The sequence below is a fragment of the Falco punctatus genome, assembly GCF_963210335.1.
Source record: "Falco punctatus genome assembly, chromosome: 3".
In the NCBI taxonomy this organism is placed as follows: Eukaryota; Metazoa; Chordata; class Aves; order Falconiformes; family Falconidae; genus Falco; species Falco punctatus.
In genome coordinates, this window is record NC_137582.1 from 36,828,465 (window position 1) to 36,853,830 (window position 25,366).

The 25,366-nt window shown below is 41.5% G+C and overlaps 1 protein-coding gene across 1 annotated transcript in view; it reads left to right on the forward strand.

Moving 5' to 3' along the window:
- Window positions 1-25,366, forward strand: part of ZNF704 (zinc finger protein 704) — a 106,566-nt gene that overhangs the window by 59,076 nt on the left and 22,124 nt on the right. The window contains exon 3 of the mRNA XM_080380228.1: window positions 20,968-21,071. Within this exon, the coding sequence (XP_080236354.1) occupies window positions 20,968-21,071 (104 nt within the window). The remainder of the gene's footprint in view (window positions 1-20,967; window positions 21,072-25,366) is intronic.

Below are 25,366 nucleotides of genomic sequence, written 5' to 3' on the forward strand. Positions count from 1 at the left end.
GGTTTGGAAATGTAAGGCAATTTATCCACTTAGCTGTTGCTTAATTCTGCATTTCATTTTCAAAAATAAAGAAACAAATAAAAATAATTAATCACTCTTTATAGAGCTAAATTCATAATACAGATGCATTTTAATCCTATAACAAATGCCAAAGAGCCATTTTCTGGGTGGATGGAGGTTCTCTTCTAGAGGGAAAAAAAAAGAGTTTTGGTAAGATTCTTGGCACAAACTGAATTTTACAGGATTAGATCTTTGACATTTATGGCAAGTATAATAAAAAATAAAATATTTGAAAAATAATACATAGCTTTCAGTAGTTGACCATTTGATTTTTCTAATCTGAGGACTTCTCAAAGTATTTTTTGCAGTGCACTGGTGGTACCCTGCTGTTTGTTTGTTTCCACAAGGCTTGGAATAGCCAGTCATGCACAAAAACATTGATTTTAGCACATTTGACTTAAAAACAGCACAGGGAAAAGGATCACTAGGCTAAAGGAGCCAAGTATTTGCAGAAACTTCTTGTTGAGTCTTTTGTGTTCCCTGCTGGCAGTTCCTCCAGTGGAAAATTAATGGAAATTAAATCAAGTAGCAACTCACCAGGGCTGTCAGCTGATTTTTGCGTAGAGCAGGTATTTATTTTCTCTTGCCACCAATAACTCTATTCTTATCACCACTATAAATGAATTTTTTAGTGTTACATAATCAATTGCTATTGCATGTTAACAAGCTCTGGTTCAACTTGTTAAACTTCCCTTGTCAAATTTTATCTTAACTAAGAGAAGAAAAAGGCAGCATGTAACTTCATGAAATGTTTCTGGAGTGCAGATACAGAGTGGAAAAACGGCACCCCTTTTATCATGTCTGCTTTCTGTTTACTACATAGGACTGTGGGCTACTGAAATAAAATTTCAGCTAATGAATTCTCCTAGCAGTCTAACATGGGAGAATGGAGTCTGTAAGTGTGCTAAAATCCTCCAGTCTGTACATACAGCTTTGCAATGTCATGTTCCAAGGCTTGAGAAGGTATATGATTTCATCTGATAAAGTAGTAAGCATCACAACTTCCATGAGGAAAAGAGTGGAAAATGGGTATCTACCATAAAGTTTGATTCAAGAGTACAGTTAAAGTTCTCAATGTAAAAAAAGCTTCTCCAAATGTTTGTTTTTTACAGGGTCGTGTTAATAGAAGTGGAAGCTGAAGTGAGGCTTGAGTTAACAAAAGATAAATATTGACTCCATGAATATTTTCTCTGTGATTTAGTTTTGGGAACAGGCCTTATTCAGATCAATGCCAGAAATCATTAGAGAAAGTCTGAAAGTCTCTCTTTCTTAGCTGTCTCTCTTCTCCCAGTTTTTGAAGCAAATATGCCTTTTCAGAACTGACATTGTAATAACCCCTATAACATACAGTGACTCAAATACTGGATATTACTACTGCAAGAACATAATCCATACAATAGAAAATTACATGTTGTGTTTGTTGAGAACACAGCCCTTGCTTGCTGGATTATAATCTGAAATTATTTGTGAAATTTTTTGTTAAGGCAGCTTTTAAAACATTACATATTTCTCTGACTCCAGTGAGTCTTCTGTGATTTTCTTTAATAATGGTAGTTTAAAAAAAAACACAACTGAGAAACATTCTTGAGGAATAAAAAAATGCAAAGATGAATCAAAACCAGAAGGCTACATGTACTTTTTTGATTACTGCTTTTTGACTATTCAAAATCTTGACCATTCACCATGGCAATAATACCATAGCAAAGCTATGCGAGACATTTGGGCTTCCCTGTGTGTAACTCAGATGCCCTCTAGGCTAAAATGTGAAATTGATTTTACTTCTGCGCATCTCTGATTCACGAGGGATGCATGAGCCTGTGTTGATCATGTTATCTGACTGCAACAACTTGATTACAAATTTATTTTTTTTTTTTTACTTTTGGGGGAAAGTTGCCACTATAACGTTAATTTTCTGAAAGATTGGTCCTTCCAAGTTCCTAAGTTGTGTATTCTGAATTACTGGTTATTCCAGAAAAAGCATGACGGTGAACACACATGTAATGACATGGTTATATTTTGCTTGATTTTCATGAAATATTTTGGAAAGATGATATTTTTGCCAGGTTTTCCACCGTCAAGTGATTGAGGTAGTTTAGATATGCTCCTCTGAGTCTAGATACCAAATAACTGTGTGCTGGAGTTGACAGTACTTGAATATGTTTAAACAGCCTTAACTCATGTAGCTTTATGCTGCAATTGTCTGTTCTCTCACAAATAGATAGATGTTTAAATTTGTCTCAAATGTGTTGTTTAGAAGTGAGGTATGCTGAAGGAAGGTGTGAATTACAGAAGTTGGCCAAAGCTTATTTCTGTCCTTGTTTTTTTTTAGTATATTTGGCTGTGGGTTTGCACCCAGCACTATCCAGTTGAAAATCTGTGTTTTCTAGTTATTCTTTAGCTGAGGCGTAGGTGTTACTTACGTGTGTGTTAATCTAAACACCGTTAAATTGGAGACAAACCTTTATGGTTACCAGCAGCTCCATTATCCAGGCAGATGCACAGAAACCAGATCACTTCAGACCAGTGGGAGTCTTGTACATGCCAGTGCTGGGGTGCTTGGGCTGCTGATGGAGCAGTGGGAGCAGCTTTCTCTTTCTCCTCCTGGGCTGGGATCTCTGCTGTGCAGCTCAACCACAAACATGCATGGTTGCATCAAACGTCAGCCTGGATGAAGAGTCAGGCAAAATAAAATGGTTGAGGATGAAGCCTTTGCTTTTTCACCTCCCATTCTGTTGTTTTTTGCTGGATTTCTGCTTTGGGAAGGCAGGATTTTGCCAGTTCCTGGTACTGCAGTCCCAGAGGCAATGCAATCTGTATTGTACTGCCAGGATTCTGCGCTGCTCTTCATGAGCCAGGTACAGCAGTGAGGAGTCACACAAACGTCACCCTTAGAGTTATTTAAAGAACAAGGAGAGCCTTTTAAATACAAAGTGAGGATGCGGACATGCTTGGCTTTCCTACGGCGAGCAGTCAAAGCCAGCAGAGGAGCCACAGATGGACCCATTGTGTAACAGCCTTGCTGGTCGGCTGGTTGATGTATCCCTTGTGACAGAGCATCCCTTCAGCGTGACAGTGAGCAGGGAGGGCAGGGAGGAGAGCAGGCGTATGGAAACCGTCACAGTTTGAATCTGCCCTTGAATTTATTTTCAGTTCTTCAAAAGATGTCCCTAGTTGCAAACAAAACCAAAAAGTATCAGTCCTAAAGCGTGTGTTACTATTTTAATAATATTCTTGCTGTGAAATGTTTTTTGGAGGCTGTGACATTGCTTGTTTCGAAGTGATTTATCATGCTCTGCATATTGCTGTTCATAGCTGAATACCTTTTGTTAGCAAATTCAATTTGTGGATCATGTACAGACACAAATGTGACTGATTTTTTTTCCCCTGGGATTATAAATTATCAATTCTCTTTTTAAGATAGTCTTTTAAAATGAAAGACAAATATGCATCTGGTGCATGGTTCTCTATCATATTTTACGTGATATTATCACATTATCAAAAATTCAACTATAAGGTCCTGGGCAGGAGGATGGAAGATGACAAATGGAACACAAAAAAAAAAATTTAATACTAAAGTGATGTTTTTCTAGTTTTCTGTGACCATGCGCATATGCTGTTTCTCTCTCTTCCCAGTTTACCACAGTTTAATTGTGTACATTATCAAAACGTTAGCAAAAGTTCCAGCCATTTCAGTTAATGTAGGCTCTACCATAGTACAGAAGCAGTATTTTCCTCTGTGAACTGTTTGTCATGAGTGTTATTTTAATCTGTTTTAGTTGGTCAAGGAATTAGTCCCACAGTTCTCAAAGCCTCAAGTCAAGCAGTTCAGGATCCTGCTTTTCCTTTCTTCCTTATGGAGTAGTGCCTGAAGCACACCGATGTTTTTGGCAGGGTTCTCTGTGTGCTGTCAGTGATCGATACATTTCTGATAATGGAAACCAAGGGGTGAGTTGAACCTATTACAGAAGCTAAGCCACAATGGTCAGGGCTGTAAGAGTAGCATCTTCCCTCCCTAAAAAAATAGAGTTTTGGGTAATTTACAAAACGTTTGACATCATCAACAACAGGATGGTAGGCTGCAGTGGTCTGGGGTTATGCTTTTCATCAGCAAGCTGTCGTTACACTACTGCTGTAGCTCACATGGCTCGCTAACCAGAGCTTGCTCCTGCCAGGATGGGAACCTGACTTGAGTATTTCAGCCAAGCGCTTTGTTTGGCATTAGTGAAAGGAAGAACTTCACAAATTGAAGGTGGCACACTCTGCTAAGATAAACTTCTGCTTCCTTACTCACAGCACACTGTAAAGAAAGATGCTGGCCTAGATTTGCTCATCTGCTAAGATCTGCTGTGCAAACAGCCAAAAAACGGTCATGTAGAGGACAGAAAGCAGTTCCCACTGCCAAGGGGAGCTCTTCGCTGGGCTAGTTGTCAGGTGTGTCTCCATAGTCACTTGTGTCAGCTAGACCATATCAGTGGGATTGGGAGGGAGAAGGGGGGCTTTTAAAGGTAGGAACAGATGGGATGGGTAGTGCTTCCAGGAAAACTTACATACCTACATCCTTTCCGTAATGTCAGTTTGGGTATTTGTGTTAGGACTTTATGCTGGAGGTGAAATAAGGCAAAGATTACCCTAAGCAAGCTAGCGGAATCAGTGACCTGCTGAGTTCTGCTTAGGAGGGGAAGAGAGTCAAGGGTGTGTGTGTGTGCGTAAGAAGAGATCGTTGAGGGGAAGTAAGAAAAAGATAATACAAATAATTTATTTTGAAAACCCAAAAGTTGATGGTAGGGAAGAGGCTGTAGTTTGTGTTGTCAGCTTCACTGTGGACTTGCAGCTGCATTGCTGTTTAACGTCCGTATGTGCAAAGGAGGGAGAATAAATTCAGTTGCCTTGAATTTCTGGGGGAAAAAAAGAATCAGAAATTACGGATAAGGATAAAAATGGTAAATTTTCAAAACACAGTAATGTTCTGCAAAGATAGTGTTATAGGTGCAGTGCTCCAGGTTGCACAAGACGTAGTGTGTCTACACAATAGTAATGTAATCTGCCTCTGGAAGTGGTCGTTTTTGTATCGTATTAAAAACTGCTGTCAGGTGAATGCTTATTTTAGACAGTGACTCACGGAGAAGTAGCTCTATCTCTGTGAAGGCTGCATCGCTTTTGTCTGAAGTAGCTAACATACTAACTGGGTGTTCCCAGGAGAGCAGCGAGGAGCAAGGAGGCGGCTGTGGTTGTCCAGTGCTGCAGAGGGGACTCGATGACAGTGGATGTTAAGCAGGCACTGAACCCTGACTGCCAACTTCTCACAGACTGAAGCTACTCCTTTTCATCTGTTTTATGAAAAGATTTATTTATTTGTGAATGGCTTTACCTGTCTTAACCTTTGAGTTTTCATTAAATTGTAGCAGGTTGGTTTTTTTCTCCCAGAAATTCTCTGGCGGCTGTAGGAAAAGGCAGGCATGCTAGGGGAAGTCCAGCATCAAGGAGAAAAAGGCGTATAGGAAGACCGGAGCAGAACGTCACAAGAAAGGACTAGGATGAAAGGCGATAAGTTGAGGAGGAGAAGATGTTTGATTTTATGAAAGTTGTGGATGATCTGCCTGACATTATGCATAGCGGGATGTGTTGCATTTGCAGTTGTCTTCAGCTCTCTTAAGCCTGTGTTTCTAGTGGGTATGATTTTAAGGCTAATAACAGTGCTTCCCTGAGCCTCCATTCTGAAGAAAGAGGTGCTGTTTATTTGCTGTTGTGTATGAAGAGAATTATTTAAATAATTTTAGTGAAAAGTTTAAATGTCAATTCCAATATGACTACTCTCATTCTTTATCATGGAGCATTCCACATGCTCAGTTGCTTCTAGATTTGTGATATGAAGAAGATACTAGACTGTTAGGCCAGTGGTAATAGTATGAAAGTAGAAAAAGGATGGAAAGTGTTGTACATTGTTGATTAATTGTGGAAAAGAATCTACTTTAGTCTTTCTGTTGGTTTTGTTCTTTGTTTTTTACAATTATGACACTAGTTGCTTTAATATGTTTAAATCAAAGTGGATAACAGATGATCAGCATGCCAGTAAACTGCTTGCTAGTTTTATGTAATGGATGACCATGACTGAGCTTATGAAGATCAGTTTACCATCACAGATTCTAGAACTGAAAATCCAGCCCATTCCTCAAAATACAATTATATACACTGATAGTACTTCAAAAGATAGGAATAGGAAGAGAATTTAATTCTGTAATAGAAAATAATGCCATTTTGTCATTAAGGTCTCTTATCTTTGGTAGATAGAAGTAGAAATAAGGTTAATACTATCAACTGTAATATTTCATAACTTTGCAGTAAGACTTTGGTAAGTTTTTACAACATGCACCTGTAGTTTAATACAGAGTACTGCTTCCATAGGACAGTATGGAAGGTGGTGAGGATGGTTTTTCAAGATGAAGAAGGTAACTTCATCATAGTTAATGTTTTGTTGTGATTTCTTTAGGGGACTGTTACTATTCATGTACCTCTCAGTATCAGGGGTAACTTTATGGTTGTCTGCAGTTGGATAATGTGAGCATAATACCAGACCCACAATAAGTGACTGGCTATCTTATGTCATGGTAATTACTGCTTGTAATGTTTGTCACGGCAGTGTTTTCCTAGACAAAAAGGGGGGGGGGGGGGGGGGAAAGTATGTTCTACTGTGTAATTTGAAAATCTACAAGAACAAATTTCAATAACTCAGTCTGTACAGCAGTGTTAGGGCTTCATGAACAGTTACTAACACAAATATATATATATTACCAGGGAGAGTGTTTCCATCTAACAGAACAAACCGGAGAACAGGCTGGACCCAGTACTAGCCAGAAGTCTGGCCGTGTGTTCTCAGTTTTGCTTGGATACCTGCGGGCCACAGTTGAGGTAGTTTCTTGTTACGAAAAAAAGAGTGAATTTAGGACAAGAACACTACAGGTGGCAGTAGAGCTAAGCCAGATGCATTCTTCCGCTACCGCATATTATGTCAGTGGTTTCATTCTTTAAAATGCAAAGCTTTCAAGTAATTAAAAACAAACAAAAACCAACAAAACCCCCATCCCTGGACTCAGAGCAAACATATTATACAGCACAATGAATGCATAATGTTAAAAGCATCTTGGAAAAACATTTAGATCAGGAGTACTTACAAATATTCCTGGTACCTCCCTTCAGTTTTAATCCACCTGGATTGACCATTTTGTATGCTGACAGTGGTTTACCAAAAAACCAAACAAGTTTCATAGAACTTCCTAATCTTTTTCATAGTATCTCCACATTTTATGAAGTTCTGTCTTTATATCGTTAAAAATGTAAGTATATATTTTGGTTACTGTTTCCTAAAATGATGTTATAGATCATAGGTAAACTACTTGGAAAAAAAGGGCAAAGCAATAATTTGCAGATCGAGTTTGCCCAAATCTCCCACCATCCCAATAGAACCATAGGTGGTAATTGCTGCCTCAAGCTTTTTCTGAGTCCTTTACCACTTTGGAAGGTGTTTTGTATATTGCCACTTGCAGACTAAGAAATATAAGCTTCCCCCACTCTCAAATGGTGTGTTGTCCACCCACTTGCTTGACTGTGCAACCTGTGGTTTTTGATTTGATATTACTCTGTAGCAGTTGTCTCAGTTACACAGCATCAGATTCCAGCTTCAGGTCCAATTTGTTCCACCAGGATTGTTGCGTGTATTTTAAAAACATAACAAACATATGAAAACTGATTATTTTTTTGTTCATTTAGATCCTTCCAAAAACCAGCAATGCTTTCCCTTCCCTCAAAGAAAGGGATCGAGGGTGAGAAACCAGAGCTAAGAAATTTTGTGAGGGCATGAATGACTCCCCAGTGGCTTTAAAGAGAAACTATTGTGTATTCGTAGTTGTCACAAATCACCACTCATGTGCAGCTCATTTTTAAATGTGAGAACTGTGTATAAGTGAATAAATCTACATTATATGGTAGTGGTGGGGTCCAAAATAAATGCATATTTAGTTCAAGGTAGATCTGAAGGTCTGATACTGATACAGTTATGCTGCATAGTGTAAGTGAACTACGGCAACTTGCTTGATAGTCTTTAATGTAGTGTAGTGCAAAGCAGTGGTGCATGGTACTGTTTTCCCTGCCACGGCCAGTCTTTTCACTTTGTGCTGTTCCAGCAAGTATGATCATTCCCAACTGCAACGCTGCCAGATTTGTCCATGGAAACATCACTTTTCACATTGTGACACATGCCCATGGATGTTTTGAAAGCACAACTCTAGGTCTTGTTTTGTGATTTTTAACTCTCGTGATCTGGGATGCAGGATGCTTAGTAAATAATCCTAATGGAAACGAAACAAGATAATGACTCATCTGCCACCATTGCTCATTGCAGATATTTACCAGTTAGAAAATTGTACCCTAAGAACACATCCTGACTTGGGAAATATGGAAACAATTTTAATTGTTTATGGACTGAAGAGAGGCCTTCCACAGGAGATTATTTTAGTCATCATCAGTGGAATTGTTAAGGATGAGCATCTTCAGTCCAGTAGTTAGTGTTGAGTAATGAAGAAATATGTATAGTAATGGAGTCTAGTGCCTGACATCAGTGAACACTGTCTGCTGTCTAGAATAGATAGTCCAGATGGTCCAGACTTTCTAACTTTCTTGTTGAAATCATTCTGCTTTACACAGATACCTAAATACTCTTCGGCAGTTATTCCTGCCTGGGATTTCTGGGACAGTTGCGTGCACACGCTATACAGCATACTTGCAGGGGTCTCTTAGGAAGCCCTGACCTTTCCACAGACCAGCTGGCAGCTCTGGTGGTGCTTTGGCATGGCTATGTGGTGTCAGCCACCTTTGGCTCATGCCCAGTAGGTCCTACTCTGCCCAGAGGCTTCAGAGGCATTTCCTTACTGCACATGCATCTTCTCAAATGATCTGACAGATTTTAGTTGTTTTGTAGTGTCTGGTTTTACATCCACCATTTTGAAAGTATCTTCAGTTGATACGCATGCAGCAAGTGTTTAAGTCATGAGAAGATGGCCATTGTGAGGTTATATTTAGTTCCTTGTGGAAGAAATTGTTAAGGAACTTTGAAAGGGTTGAACAATTGTTTTAAAGGTGAGAAGAAAGATTGGTGTGTAGCTTAAATATGCTTAATCTTTATAAGAGATTGCTCAGAAAAGAGATGCGTCTGTGCCCTGTTTGTTTCAAGACCTGGTGGCCTTGTTGAGGTACTTTGTGTTGATCAGGCCTGGAGATCTGGTGATGGTACTTCACAGTTCATAATGTCAAGTTCAGATTTCGAGTGCTAACCAAACAACAGAAACCTTGCATCTTTGAAAGGGTTGAGATCACAAAAACCCCCAACCTGCCTGAAAAATCTGAAAGGCCTAATGGTAAACTAGACATCACCTGAAATTAATTTAGACAGTGGAAAGGGATTGTATGGTATAGAGTGTTTGCAATATGGTTTTAATTACTGCAGAAAGTATTTTTTAATGTGATGGTATCTATTTCAGTCTGTAGTCTAGCATGCTTTTTCCTAAAACAGAAGGACCCGATCCTTCTTTAGCTCTTCAGTACTTCACCAGTCAGTCAGAACATCGGCTTGTCTCCTGAATTCTCATGGCATAGAATTGGTGAAGGCAGTTTCTTGCCACTGGAACAGCCTTGAGGGCTTTGCTCGATATTTTTCATATTTAATTTGGAGCAACTGTGGGTTGCTATAAATTATATGAAACAGTGGCCTGGTCTCTGGCTGACTGAGATGATACTCAGAAACTCCTCTTACCTTTTCTTCCTCAGCAATGGGGGATATCCTGAACTGTGGCTTGATAAACATAGGAAGAGCTTGATGTAAAGAAATACTGAAGTCACTGTGCATGTTCACATCAAAAAGGAAATTTATAGCAGGAGATGTCATAGCAAATAAAGCGATCATGAGCTTAGAGCTTCTGCTGTCCATGTCTGGTAGTGTGAAAACAACAGAACAATCAGAGAAGTAACTAAATCAAACCTGATAAAAGGTAATACTTATCTCCTGAGTAATATTAACTAGATTGTAGTTAATACATAGTACATGGCTGGAGTCCAGACATGAGGACAATGTACAAAGGAGCGGGATAATGCAGAAAAGAAGAGTATACAGAGCCCTGGCTGATAGAAGGTGTGTTGGAAGAGCTAGAGTGTTTTATTTCTGTTTTTTAATCTGGTGACAGTGTGTAAAGAAGTTCATAATTCGTCGGAATGGGATGGTACATTGATCGTGGGAACATCCCTATTGCATCTTCTTTTACAACAGTGTCGTGGTTTAACCCCAGCTGGCAACTAAACACCCCACAGCTGCTCACTGACTCCCCTGCAGTGGGTTGGGGGTAAGAATTGGAAGGGTAAAAGTGAGAAAACTCATGAGTTGGGATAAAGATGGTTTAACAGGTAAAGCAAAAGCTGTGCACGCAAGCAAAGCAAGGCAAGGAATTCATTCACCACTTCCCGTGGGCAGGCAGGTGCTCAGCCATCCCCAGGAAAGCCGGGCTCCATCACACGTAATGATTACTTGGGAAGACAAACTCCGTAATGCCGAATGTCCCCACCTTCCTTCTTCTTCCCTTAGTTTATATACTCAGCATGATGCCATATAGTATGGAATATCCCTCTGGCTAGTTCGGGACACCTGTCCTGGCTGTGTCCCCTCCCAGTGTCCCACGCCCCACCAGCCCTCTCGCTGGCAGGGCCTGGGAAACTGAAAAGTCCTTGACTGAGTATAAACATTACTCAGCAAGAACCAAACCCATCAGCGTGCTATCAGCATTGTTCTCACACCAAATCCAAGACACAGCGCTGCACCAGCTACTGAGAAGAAAAATACCTCAACTGAAACCAGGACAGTCAATGCTGGCCACAGAGTACTGGACCAAATGACCTGAAAAGCCCCACATATAGAGTGTGCGAGTTTATGTATTACTTATACTTGCCCTGTATACCCTACTGCCCTACCTGAAATGTATCTGTGAATGCTGTTATCTCAATAATGATCTTTCTTGACAAATTGAAAACCAAGAAAGGAAAATCATGAAAATCTGGTCTGTAATCAGGTTGACTGTAAAGATAAATGTCAGTTGTGTTTGTTACTTTATTTTGAAAGAAACATTTTAGTCACTCTTTCAAAAGAAAAAAAAAGTTTGTTAGCACCAATTAATTCCAGCTTCATTAGCTGTAAACAAGTGATCAAGCAAACAGCAATGGAGAACAGCAGCGGGATAGTATTGTTCGTTACAGGTGACTCAGCCATCCCTGTGAGTCAAATCGTAGACATTTCAGCAGACAGGGAAATAATACTGTCCTTGTAGACGATGTGGGCAAGACCATGTCAGTAACACTTGGAGCAGTTCTGTTCATGATGGATGTACTCACATCAACAAGAGATGAACACAGACTTGTAGGATGATCAGGGCAATGGAAAGAGAACCCATCTGAAGCGGTATACTGGGATGCTCTCTGCGGAACGTGGGTGCATAGACAAAATTGCTGTGAACTAGCTATCACAGGTGCTGTGGTCAATATAGCCCTGCAGAACTGGTCCAGGGATATGGAGAAGATGAGAGGGCAGGAGTGGAGAGGACAAGGTGAGCTAGCTCTACGCCTTCCCAGTTCTGAAACAGGTTTCTAACAGACTGAGGACAAAAACCCAGCCAGTTGTGAGGTAAACCATAGTGTGTGTCTCCTGGATCACTGCAATAGCAAGGGTGACCCTGGAAGATAATTTACAGTACTGTGACCTATTGGCTTATGTATGCCATAGACATAATGGTTTAATTTTTGGGAATTCCACTCTCTGGGGTATAATATCTCACCGTGGCAGGAAGCAGAGGGTTATCTCAGAGGGGTTTCTGCCTCTGGTCTCCAGATCTCTTTCAGCAGCGCTGGCAGCTGTGGACAGCTTTGTCCAGAATTGGTGTTTTTTTCTTCCTAATTCTGTTTTCTTTTAGCTTGAAAAAAAAAGTAATTGGAAAGCTCAGAAGGTTGACATGTAAATATTAACAATAAACAGAAACTCACTCCTTGGGTCAGTTTCGAAACCGATTTGATTTCAGCAAAGTGCTCACTATCTTGTTCCCATTAGTAGTTATATGTAGCAATAGGACAGCCTACTTGTGGCTTTTTGATTTGGTGAGGAAAACTTGTAGGCTTTTTTTCAAGTGTTTCATCAATGTGTATTGTATTAGAAAAAAAATGTATATTTTAATGTGTGGAGGGGAAAAAGCAGTTAAGTATTGCTTTAAAGTTGGTTTACAGCAGCTTTTTAGAGATAAATTGTGCTAAGCCAATTATCCACATAGATATGTTAGGACTGTATATAGGCATTGATACTATAAACCAGATTTTGAGAATGTTAGAATTAAATTCATACAAAATGGGAATAATGCTGTTCGCAGTAGATAAGGGTAAAAGAAGGCAGAGCAAAACATTTCTGGCCTTGTATTTTGTACTTTACTCTGAGAAAGACAAAGTTCCCATAGCATCTGCTGTAAGAATATCTTCAGCTAATCACTGGTAAAATAATTTTGAAAAGTTAAGGAAGATTTATGTAAAAAACAGTTTTGCGAAAGGCTCAGTGAGAGTTGTGAAAGAGACATCAGATGTAGTAGTGTTTGGGTGGCTGTGACTGTGGGGGCCAGGTGAGGGTGGCAGATGGCACTGCCCTTCAGCAGCAGGCCTTGTAGTGGGAACACCAGCTACCTGGAGGGACAAGGTGTCTTCTCTTAGTTCCATGTTACCAGGTCACATCAAGCTGTCCCCTTAGCACATCACAGCGCTTCTTGGCACAGTTCTTGTTACATTTGGTGGGCTGGGACCTTCAGGGATTTTTTTTTTTTTTTTTTTTTTTTTTGCTTTTCCATCTTTTCCCATTTTCAGCATGATAATTTGTATTGCATTGAACAGTACCTCTTGGACATTGTAGCAAGTGATCCAGCCCCCTTCCCTGAGGAAAGTGTCAGAAGTGTGAAACTTACTTTCGGTAAACAGTACCCCATCAAAGTGGTTCCATTTATGAGGGTGAGGGAGATGTGCATGTGAACAAGTTAGAACAGTAGCGTAAGACAAAGGCAGGCAAGGGGTGAAACTTGAGTATTTTGGACATTTGGAATAATTGGTCTGTTGTTTCAGGGTGCTATTGAGACTTGGTTTGTAGAGACTGACTGATTTATTGCATCAGCAAGTGGCCTTTAAAGGAGAGGAGAGGGAACAGAAATCTTCCCAGAAAATCTTCAAGGTTTGTGCGTGACCATAAGTGATAACTGATCTCTGAAGGGTTCTGTTGCTGCTTTTTGAATATAATTTTTGCTTTGCACTCATAATCTATCAAGTGATTACCATTTATTTGATTGCTGTGTTCTGAAGCAGATGATTTCTATGTCATATTCCTACTTCAGCTTCTGTTGTTGCCCTGAGGGCTCTTTGCCAGATAAGTTCTCTTGATATGTTGGAGCTGTTTGAAAAGTAAAAATGATTCATTGTATCAACTTCTTCAATATAGAGAATAAATTGTTCTTGTAAACTGCAGCTTATCTCCCAGTGTTGAATTTGGTTTGTTCCCATTTATGCAGAGCATTTAAAAACTGTAGATTTTATCACCTGCCAATAATGATAGCAGTGTTTTACTGCCCATCCTCTCCCTCCACCCCCAGCACGCTGTATCCTGTATTTTGTAAATCGGAGAGTGAGACCTAGAGTTCAATCCTTTTCACATTTGGATAGGTTTGAAATTTCATTTGCCATTAAGGAAGTCAGGCAAGTTGCTTAAGCAGTGATAAAAAGACTTCTATGAAAAAGTCATTTTCCATCTGTTTTGCAGGCTTTGCCTTAAGCAAACTTTTCTGGGGAGTCTTAGAGAGCAGAGCAGCTAATCCTGCTGCTGAGCTTCAGAGGAATGGCAGCAGCAGAACGTGTCCATGGGATGTGTTTACACCAGACAGCGGAAATCGCAGTACTTTGGCATCCTTTTTGTTGCTGGTGCAGCTCTGCCAGCACTCCCCGAAGAGGTCTGGTGTGGTGGCAGACTAAAGAGCAGTCAGGGTAGCATCCTAGCTTGTACTCTAATAGGGGGGAGAGGGGCACTGGGAAAGGATGCTCCAGGCACTCCCAGGGACACGCCTGGCTTGGGAAGCTATCTGCTGTCCAGGAGCCGGAGGAAGAGGCAGGGACAGCAGAGGAAGAGACAGGTGAGACCCCTGTCTATGGGAGAGTATCTCAGCCAGCTTTTGGAACGAAATACTGTGTTTTCTTGGTTATTTAAATCTATTAAATGGTGTAAAAATGAATGGATTATTTTCTGTCAGCTTTCGGTGCTTTTTGTGGTAACAGCTAGAGAAATACCTGTTTTTACAGAATACTCTTTTTGTGGAGCAGTGGAAAGTGATGTGTAGTTTGATGTGAGTTAAAAGACTTTGGACAACATGCCTGCATTACACACCACTTTCTCTTCAGTTCTTGTTAAATGTGTTTTCTACTTCAGGATGCTGAGAACCACTCTGTGAATGTCTCCCATCTGATACGACTAATTTCCAAAGACTTTTTATTGCCTTTAAAACATTACAGTCCAAATAGAAAGTCGGTATCTGCATTACTGATGACTTTTATCAACTCTTCTTGGTTCTAACACACCAGCCGGACTTCCAAAGGTCCTTTGGATAACTGAATTGCAAAATCTGTCAGCTTGGCCAGGAGGAGGTGGAGAGCTTTGACGTGAGCTTTGATGCATTTTTCTTTTCTCCTTGAGAAGTTCTGGTATACGTGTTTTTTAGAAGAAAAGTTCCTGTATTAGTATAATAAAGATTTTGATCATAATTAATTTCTAGTAGCTGTCAGTATCCAAAAAATTCGCTTGTATATAACAAAGACAGCAGAGACAGACAAAGAAAGGCCAGTTACTCTGTGTATGAGCTAGTCTGCAAATTACACAGAGTTAGTATGGAAAACATAAATTTTATGTTTGGCCACGATAAGCAAAGGCAGAAATCCCTAGCTTCTAATTATGCACCATATTATTGTATCTCTGCTTCAGATATCAAACACTAGTTCTCTTTTTAGATGTGTAAGTAGTAGCGCTCTCATGTTTTCAGATGTGTTGTCATAGTACTATGCTGATATAATATAATCTTTGAAAAGATTTCCCTTTTCTTTTTGCTTTATTGTGCAAAGTTACAGCTTTTAACGAAGAGTGCTGAAGACCTTAGGCTGTTTATATGGATCATTCTCTGTAGTTTTTGCTTTTGTCTTTGGGCAAATGGGTAAATTCTTAATCTTCATAATCAACAACCAAACATAACAGCAACAAGCACAATTGTTTATTTACCTGTACTGTTAGTATTTTGAGTTGTTAGATGGTAACCAAGTAGTACTGTGAATGTAAGGTATTTTATTGGTTAAGAATGTTTTGCAGCATGATGGTTGTAGATCTTTGCTCAAAACAGGAGTGATTGTAGTTACTTTAGATATGTGGAGTCACAGCCACAGGCATGTCTTTTCTTGCTAGCTCCTTGTTAGGATGTTGCCTTTGCCATTAATGATTAATTGAAGAAACCTAAATCTTTTCATTTTACCTTTAGAATGTAATTTAGGGTTTTTACTTCTTCTAGAAGTACATCTGCTATTACTAGTACACAGATTACAATGATTCATTATATGATATGAATCATACTTGTGGTGTACAAAAGCCTGTAACATGTTTATCTATCAGTATTGATACAGTGCTCAGTATGATGGCATCAGTGCGATGTGGCTATCATCAGGTGGTCAGAGTGAGGCTTCAGAAGTCTCTGTATGAGCATTTAGCAGTATGGGAGGGAGAGAGCAATTTAAATATACTGTTATTTTGTCCTAGTTGTGGCATGTTAATACATACATATTTGTATGGTACTTCCTCAGCAAAAGGTCAGGGTGTTTTGTGAACCACTGTCATAAGTCAGTTTTTGGGTGGAGGACAGTAGCCAGCTAGCATATCATATCAGCATTTTTGTGCTTGACTGTCACTGTTCTTGATCAATCCTAGTTACACTTTTTTATTTTATTTATTTTTTACTGTGTCCCTCTGGTGAGGATAGTAAGAAATAGGTAAACACACGCCTCTGCCAAAACAAAGAAGAATGTGTAAGCCTTTTAATAAATCTGAATGTTTAGGGCATATGGGCTTTAGGTGGTTATTGTTTAGAAAGTAGGGTAAGGAAAGGCAGGCTCAACAGTGCTGGAACAGCAGGGGGATGTGGTTCTGGAGAATAAAGCCGGGTCTGTGACCATCAGCTTCTGTAGCCAACGTCCACTTGAAGTAATTGGAAACATCCTTCCCTTTCCCTTCTTCATGGCCTTGTCTCCTGGTGCTGGAGTTTGTACACCCTTGCAGCCAGGTCCCCCCCCCGCCCCTCACCTTCTCCGTGGGACTGGGGCCCTGGTGAGGAAGCACTGCCTGGTCCGCACTCGGGCTGTGTCAGGACAGTCCTGGGGCACAGGAAGGCACTTTCCGTATGGTGAACTGGTGCCTCACTGGTTTGAACATTGGAGTTAGAGGCTGCTGGTCAGGGAATTAACTGAAAGCTTTGGAGTGGTGAGCAGGGAAAAACAATGTGTCTTGGTTTTATTTTTTATTTGCTTAAAATGAACTTAGTTGTGTTTTTTTAATAAGGTCAGTTTTATCAAACCACCTGCTACCATTACCAGTTTCTCTGCTCTAAGAATATTCTCCAGGGCCCTTAAAATACGCTTGGATAAAGTACTGACCTAAGGTGCACTCTTTCCAAGAGGAAGAACTGCAGGCTTTTTGATCTAGGCCAGGCAAATAATAAAGGATAGTCTAAAGACTTAAAAACTAGAACAAAATAAGGATTTATTGGGAGAAAGTTTAAAAAAAAAAGTTCCAACAATAGATGATGGTGTGGCTGATAGAAGAAAAAACAGAGGTGTGATATAGATGTGTCCATATGGGAATAACACTTAGTAGAGAGTATTAAGGTGAGTGTGGCCAGAAGAAGACTTGTGTACCTTTCCCAAAGGGAGGTCAGGAAGACATAGCCTCACCAGAAAGTTGCTAGTAGGGAGGAATCTCACCAAGAGCTTAAACCACGGATTCAGTCCCATAAGGAACTACAGGTCTTAAAGGGAGTCAGCCGCTGGCTGAGGAAATGGGACAGTAGGAGATTGGAGGTTGTGTTGGTTTGGGACACTTGGCGTAGCCTTGGACTAGTCTTGGATCCTCTTTTGCTCATCTTTTGAAGCTTAAACCCAGCCTTTCCTCACAGAGAGCTCTGACTGAGGAAGATGTGGTATTTTCTTAAAACCATTAAATGATTATCAAAAAAGCAGTAAATTCATCAGCAAAACCAAGGAAAGGATCGGGAAAGAGTAAAGGTGGTAACTAAGTTTAATTTGAGCTTGGGTATTAAAGAAAAGGACAATTCTAAATACAAGGCTGGCTGGGTAAGTGTATTGCAGGGATCAAGTGAAAGCATCCTCACTGCTGAGAAAGTGGGAGACATGAAGCCGAGAGACGTGGGGGGGTGGTAAAGAGATCTGTCCCCAGGGTCCCCTAGTTTCTGCTGTTTATGTCTCAGCTGGTTCATTATAGCTCACCTGTTGGCTGGATTTACAAAGACTTGGAAATGAAGGATCCAAAATTGCTTGGTCTCAAATGCAGACGGGGCTGATACAAATATATCTGTCCAGAAGTTGGGAGGTGGCATTTGGAGACTGCAGCGAAGCATCAGAGGAAAGAAGAAGTTAGATGATGTAGTAGGTGATCTTGCAACTGGCTCACATTTCCTTACACCTAATAACAGTATAAGCAACATCAGGGATTATAACTTAAGTCTGCAGAAAATCACCTTAGCAATGGTGGTATAAATGGTTTGTGAGCAATTGATGTGTAAGAAACAAGTTTTTCTCCCCACTGAGTGCAAATACTGTTGAATGCCTGTGTGCAGGTTCAACCTTACAGCAGAGAAAACTGGAGAAGACTGGAGCAGTCTTAAAGCATCGATTCACATCTGATGCTGACTGAATGCAGATGGCTTAAGTGGTGCCTGTCTTCAGTTTTATGCTTTGCCTCTCTCTTGAAGGCTGCTGCTGGGGCAGCGGTGCTGGCTGAGTGACATATGAAATATGTGTGTTTACATTTATGAGCCAAACTGTAAAAATGTGTTTGGGAGCAGAGTCACATAAACCAGCGCTTGTAGCTGCTAAAATTCTTGTGGCTGGGAAGTACGAGCAGAGCATTCCTTGTTTGCTGGATACAGCTGAGGAGCAGTAAGTAGTAAAAATTACTATGATTCAAAATGGGCAGAGAAAATGTCTAGAGTTGTATTTTTGGGGGCTTTCCACACTGAAAACCTGTTAAATTGGATCAGGTAGAAAAAAACATTCCAGTAATTGCAAGAGTGTGGTTTTAGCATGGCTAGAAATGACAGGAGTTCTTATGATGGTTCCTGTCCTTTGCCTACCTGTGAAAACTTTCATCTTAGACATGGATGCCAATGCTGACAGTTTGGGGCATTACTGACAAAATGATTTGGAGCAAAGGTTAGTTTTTCAGAGCATCAGTCTGAGTCATTGGTGGTGGGGGGACAACCATCAAGACAGAAGAGCTGGAAGAAGTTAAAATCATGGACTATTTGGAGGAACTTTGGCATTATCTCTAGATGTAGACTCTGACATCTTGGCACCAACTTGGCAAACGCTTGCAACAACTGCTGTAGTGTGATTTGGCAATTCTGCAGAGGCCTGGATGGGAGCATATTAGTCCTGTTGCCACACACACAGAAGAGCCTTGTTGGGAGGGCTGATTGCAGACACTGGGGATCAGCTTCTCCAGCATATCAGGAACCTGTGGTCATCTTGGCCTCATATGTTGCCAAAGTGCAAATATTAGTGGTTCACCCACAGCTGGATAAAGGAGTAGGGACAGTCGGTGTAGTCTTGCAGGAGTGGACTACAGAGCAGCTGAATTCTTCTCAGTGAGTGGTCTTTCGTACTAGGATATTGGGTAATTGGAAAATCATCTGGCAGGGCTGATCTCCAGAAAATGTAGCATCTCCGTGTCATCCCGTAGGAAAGGTCTTCTGAGCCCTGAGGAATTTGGCATTCTGAGTGAAATACTCCTTTGCAGACAGACCTGATGGGTGGCAGATTCAGGTATTGGCTTATAGCAGGTATCCAAGATATTTCCAGTACTTGATGATGAGCATATGACTGCTGTGTTCTTTGCAAAAGCTTTGGCTGAAGGAAAGGAGGGTTTCTATGAATATAAACAGAATGCAGCAGGTACCGTCATCAGCGTTTTGGTTCCAGGCACTGATATGTTGCAAAAGACAGTCGTGAGAGCTAAGCTGTTGTGTGGCATGGGAGAGTGTTCATTGGCACCTGCATGGGTCCTTGCATCATCCATAAAGCAGCTGTGAACCTCAAGTCTGAGGTTTGTTCACTAAAATATCAAGAGGTTTTGACTGTAGCATAGTTGCCAGTTCGTGAGCCTTTCACCTAATGGGTGAAATGGGATTCTAGAGAGGGGATTGCAGCCAGCTTGTCCTGTTCTTCTTGGTGACTTACCAATCAACAGTTGATGGAAAGCATCAGGTAGCTGAACACTTCTTGTATTGGGCTTTAAATAAAGACTCGACCTGATCAGTTAAATAGAGATCCTGGCAAGTCACAGAGGAAATTATAGAAACCCCACAAGGCAGAATCGAGGCGGGGGAAGTGTCCTTTGTAAGAACAAATTTAACTTGGTCTCTAGTAAATGAGAAGATGGTCTTGGATGACCAGTCTTTGGTTGAAAGCAAACGTTTACAAGAAGCTGTCTGCTTTGATTCCACTGTCCCTGAAGGATGAAAAGCAAAAGTCTGCTAAACCTAGTGGGTTTAGTAGTTCTGTTTTGGTACGTGCACTCTTCAGAAACTCTACATTGTCAGGAAGAGGTTACTTTTGGTGGAAAAAGTAATCGTATCCACATTTTTACAGACAAAGTGAATCCTCCATTGTCTAAAGAAAATGTGACTCCTTTAGCGATGGGTCACTGAAGCCTGGTTTCTGCCAACATCCATTGTTCTCCAAATCCTCTTCTCACTCCCCTGGAAAGCTGGCTGCCCTCCCTTCCCTTATTACCTGTTGCTCATGCCCTCTCCTTTGACTTATGGCAGGCTTCCAGCAAGACCAAGCTAAGGCAGCAATGGGTCCCTCTCTTCACACTGTGCCATCTTACTGGCTCAGGTGCCTATCACACCTGCAAAAAAAAATATTTTTTTTCCCCTCCCCTCCCCTGGTTTTCTGCCAGTGTGCTATTTTAAATAGTTGGTTTAACATCTGACAAGGAAAAATTTAGTATCGGTCTTTCAGAGAAAGTACAGGAAGGTTAATAGCATTAAGCAGAAGCAACAAAGAAAAAATTGTATCCCTTAGCTCCAGTTCATAGTTCTTCCTCACCCTACAGTGAGTAGTATATGACATTAATGTTACTAGTAATCTTATTTGGGTTTGCACCTCTGTGTCTTCATCCAAGAAAAAAACCTCTTATGTACACACCTAGAACATGAATAGCTGAAATTCTGGAGGCAGCGAGGGAGGAACAGAGTCAAACTTATGAAGGGTCATAGTGATACTGACAATTTTATACAAAGATGTATTCTCTTCTCACTGCTTTTCCTATTTATACTGAGCTGGTTCGCTTAAAGTAGCCACTTGATATGCTCAGGTTGCCAGAATACACAAAAGCTTTGAGCACTGTATTTGGTGGCTTGCTTTTGCTACTGTGTCGTGCTGATGTAGGGTTTGGGCTGGTATTAAAAAAAAAAATTACTAAAAAAAAGTTAAATATTTGCTGATGTGTTTCCTGTCTCCCATTCACTGTTTCAGAAAATCTTCAGAAGAACTTGACATGGATAAAGTAACAGCAGCTATGGTACTCACCAGTTTATCCACCAGCCCTTTGGTCCGCAGCCCTCCTGTCCGACCCAACGGTAAGCCTTCCGAGGAGGGCCTGGGCAGGGGCTGCAGGGGAGGGGTGCTAGGGCTCTGTATGTGGGGGCTTATTTCCAGGAGTTGTGGCTGTGGTGGAGGACAAAGGGTGAGTGGCTGTCTTCTGGCAGTGACCAGCATACTGAGCTTTGCTCTGACCTAGTGCCGGTCTTTGGTGAAGCATTGGCAGAAACGAGAAGAAACCTTTTCTGTAACTGTAGAATAGCTCCAGTTTATGAAACTTGAGATACCCCATCTCATAAACGGGAGTGAGCGCTGCGGAAGGTCTCCTGACCTCACTGAAATGCTGATTTTCCCAACAGCTTATTTGCTTTTGCACATATACAGTGAACGTGACAGCAGTTGTTCTTGTCCCCAGCCCATGGAAATCAGATCAGATTTTACGCAACAATATGATGAGGCAAAGCACTTGCAGATCACAGCCCTCAACTGAGAGGCAGCGCAGTAGCGGTCTGTACAGCAACAGGTCTGTTTCTGCTGATGCAGGATTAGACCCTCAGTTCCTGTGCCCTTTGTAACTCTCTGATGGTCTACCATCAAATCTGTAATCCCTTTAGAAGGCTACACCATTCATGATATAGCAGAAGACACACAAATAAAAATAAATATAAAAAGTTAGCCGTAATAATGAAATCGCTAACGAAGTATAATTAATCTATGCGTTAATGTAATTAATCTTGACTGGAGTTACAAGTGTTTTTAAACAAGTGCTTAAAAACAAGAGTTCTTAAAAGCATTAGATTTTAAGGAATTATTCAATTTAGAACACCCTTGTTAGAATATCTCAGCATTATTTGTATGCTTCTGGCTTTTCTTACTCATTTGTAACTGTTAAATAGACACTAGATGCCCTTCTACTGTAAATAATCTTGAGGACTTTGAGGAATGCTTACAGCTGCAAATGAATAGGGAAGTAGTCTTTGCGTTTCTTCATGGAAGCAGGGGTGATCTACTGAATGACGTTCTTAAAAGGAATTTGTAGCGTATGTTCCAGCTTTAAAGATTTTTGAACAAATAGTGTGTTTTTTCCATTTTTTTCCAGAAAATCTAAGTTTTATCCATTTAGCTGGAATTCTGGCCATGAACACACATGGCTCCTGTTTGTGTGCTTTCCAGTGTTGAAGGGAAAGGGAAAGGTAAAAACATACCTGCTCTCCAGCTGCTCACCTCACAGCCGAAACCACAGATGAAGATGGATCTGTGCTGATTTGCCAGGCAGGGATTTGGAGTGGCCAAGTGTGGTGGTATGACCCTGCTTGAATGCCAGGTGCCCACCAAAGCCCCTCTCTCACTCCTGTCCTCCACTGGACAGGGGAGAGAAAATGTAATGGAAGGCTTGTGGGTCAAGGTAAGGACAGGGAGAGCACTCGCCAATTTCTGTCACAGGCAAAAAAGACTCAACTTTGGGAAAATTAGTTTAATTTATTACCATCCAAATCAGAAAAACACCTTCCCCCCACCCATCCTTTCTTCCCGGTCTTAACTTAATCCCTGACTTCTCTACCTCCTCCCCCAGAGCAGCGCAGGGGGGCAGGGAATGGGGGTTATGGTCAGTTCATCACACATCTCTGCTGCAACTTCCTCGTCACACTCTTCCCCTGCTCCAGCCTGGGGTCTCTCCCATGGGAGACAGTCCTCCATGAACTTCTTCAATGTGAGTCCTTCCCACGGGCTGCAGTTCTTCACGAACTTCCCCAGCGTGGGTCCCCCACACCAGGTACCATCCTTCAGGCACAGCCGGCTCCAGCGTGGGTCCCCTGCGGGGTCACAGCCCGGCCAGCAAACCTGTTTCAGCATGGGCTCTTCTCTCCATGGGTCCACAAGTCCTGCCAACAAACCTGCTCCAGCGTGGGATGCCCATGGGGTCACAGCCTCCTTCAGGCACCCACCTGCTCTGGCATGGGGTCCTCCATGGGCTGCAGGTGGAGATCTGCTCCACCATGGACCTCCATGGGCTGCAGGGCACAGCCTGCCTCACCGTGGGCTTCACCATGGGCTGCAGGGGAACCTCTGCTCCAGCCCTGGAGCCCCTCCTGCCCCTCCTGCACTGACCTGGGTGTCTGCAGAGTTGTTGCTCTCACGTAGTCTCACTCCTCTCTCTCTCTGGTGTAGATATCCCCCCAGCACCCTACCCCCCGCCTCCCTCATCCCTTCTTAATAAGCTTTCCCAGAGGCGCTACCACCGTCACTGATTAATTTGGCCTTGGCCAGTGGCAAGTCTGTCTTGGAGCCAGCTAACATTGGCTCCATTGGACATGGGGGAAGCTTCTGGCTCTTCTGACAGAAGCCACCTCTGTAGCCCCCCCGCTACCAAAACCTTGCCATGCAAACTCACAATGCCAAGGAACACACCTGTCCCACGTTGCATCCCTGGTCACAGGGAGCTGCTCCGGTGTGGGGCAAGGCAATATCTGCCGCCTCAGGCAGTTTGAGCAGATGACACTTGTCAGGAGCAGCAGTGCATATTAGCTAGCAGCCGTCGATTGGAAAAAATCTTCCGAACAAGCCCTTTTGAATTTTTAATAGCTAAATGGTAGCTGTTAACTGCCTTTGATATTTCTTCGTGCAGTCTGAGTGTTCTTTGATATTTCTTCACATAGCTTGCCTGCTTGTTTCCCAAAATCTGGGAAGACTAGCCTGAAAAAGTAATTCATGTGTTTTTGGTAATCACAGACAAGATTTGGAAGCTGTTGTTGGGCACTTTCTCCCTGAATATCTTAGTTTTGCCTGAGTGAAGACATACTGAAGACTTAAGTAAGATTTGATAATTTAAAGCTGATTCGGTGTTGTAAAGCTGAGCTCTGATCTTAGTAATAGGAGCCACAAATGGACTAATAATTAATTCTACATTCTTTTCCAAAGAAGGGCAGTAAGTAGCTGTATGGTTGAAGGAACATTTGTTGAAACAAATGGAATTTTGCCTAGAAGTTAAAAAAAACCAGCCCCAAGACATTAGCATTAATATTAAAATGTGATCTGTGCTGGAATTACTGGGGATGATCACCTATATAAACTGGATCAGAGTTTAGCCATTGTTTCACTGCAGCTGAGTAATATTTGGTCTGGTTCAGTTTCATGCAACTCCAGCAATGGGAAAAGAGCCCCAAAATAAGAGTAAATCACATTTATTTATATTTTAAACTTGTTTACATGGACAGATTTGTTAGTATTAACCAGAACTAGTTTTTGTTATTTTTCCTGTTGTCAATCTTCATTCAGTCTTTTCCATACTACTTTAAAAATGTTCTTGATTTACATCTGTTCCTCAGCAAGGTGGGGAGAAGCTGTAAACCATGAGAATACAAAGTACCGCTATAAATGTGTCGGAAAATAGTAGTTGAAGGAGTGCTGTTTCCTTTGTTTTTCTGAAGAAAAGGAAATGTTAAGCTATGCTAAGGTCGCAAGTTGATACCAGATGTACTTCTTGGCTTTGGCACAAGACTAAAGTACAGATATGTAAAAGAAACATACCCCACCTCCATTACAGCCACATGAAGGCTGTAATCATGAACCAAAACATGACATTCTCATATGTTAATTTATTAGCTACCGGAAATGTATATATTGTTTTCCAAAGAGAAAACTAGGGGGGGTGGGAGGGTTGATTCCATTTATGTTCTGTGGCCCTGATCAGTAAGTGCAGGGACTTGGCTGCTGCCTGTGCAAGGGGGTATTTTTATGCATGTGCTTACGTGATGGAGCACTGCATTCTGTTTTGTGAGCAGCTCGTGTTAACTGTTAAGGATTTCATCCAAACCCAACGGCATTAGGAGGAAAATAGTAAAAATTGACTGGTTTGGGGTTAGGCTTTTGGTAGCAAGTAGTAGACATTATTTTCTTGCTGATGTCATGAGTTAATTCTGTCTGTAAGAAATGGAGAAGGAATGAAGGAGTGACTTCTGCAGAACTCTTAAAGGCAGGCACTGACTTGAAAAGACTCCAGTCTCACACTTAAATAACTTTTCATGAACGATAAGATGTTACTTGCTTGTCAACTCCCGAAGTCTGGTGTTGCACAGTACTTGGGCACCTATAGTGTCATTGGGAAAAGCTTCCAATGCCTGAGTTAGGGCAAAACCGCACCTAAACCGTCCCTGAGCACGTGCCCAGGCTCTTGTGAGAACCTGAAGCTTCAGGCAGAGCCACCCATGGTTGCACCATTGGACACGCTTGGGCCGTACCTTTGCTGAGCTGGTGACCTACGTACTCCTCTCCTGCCAAAAGCCCTGTAGGGACTGGAAAGAGTGGTGTGTCAATGTCTAATGCTGAGGACCTC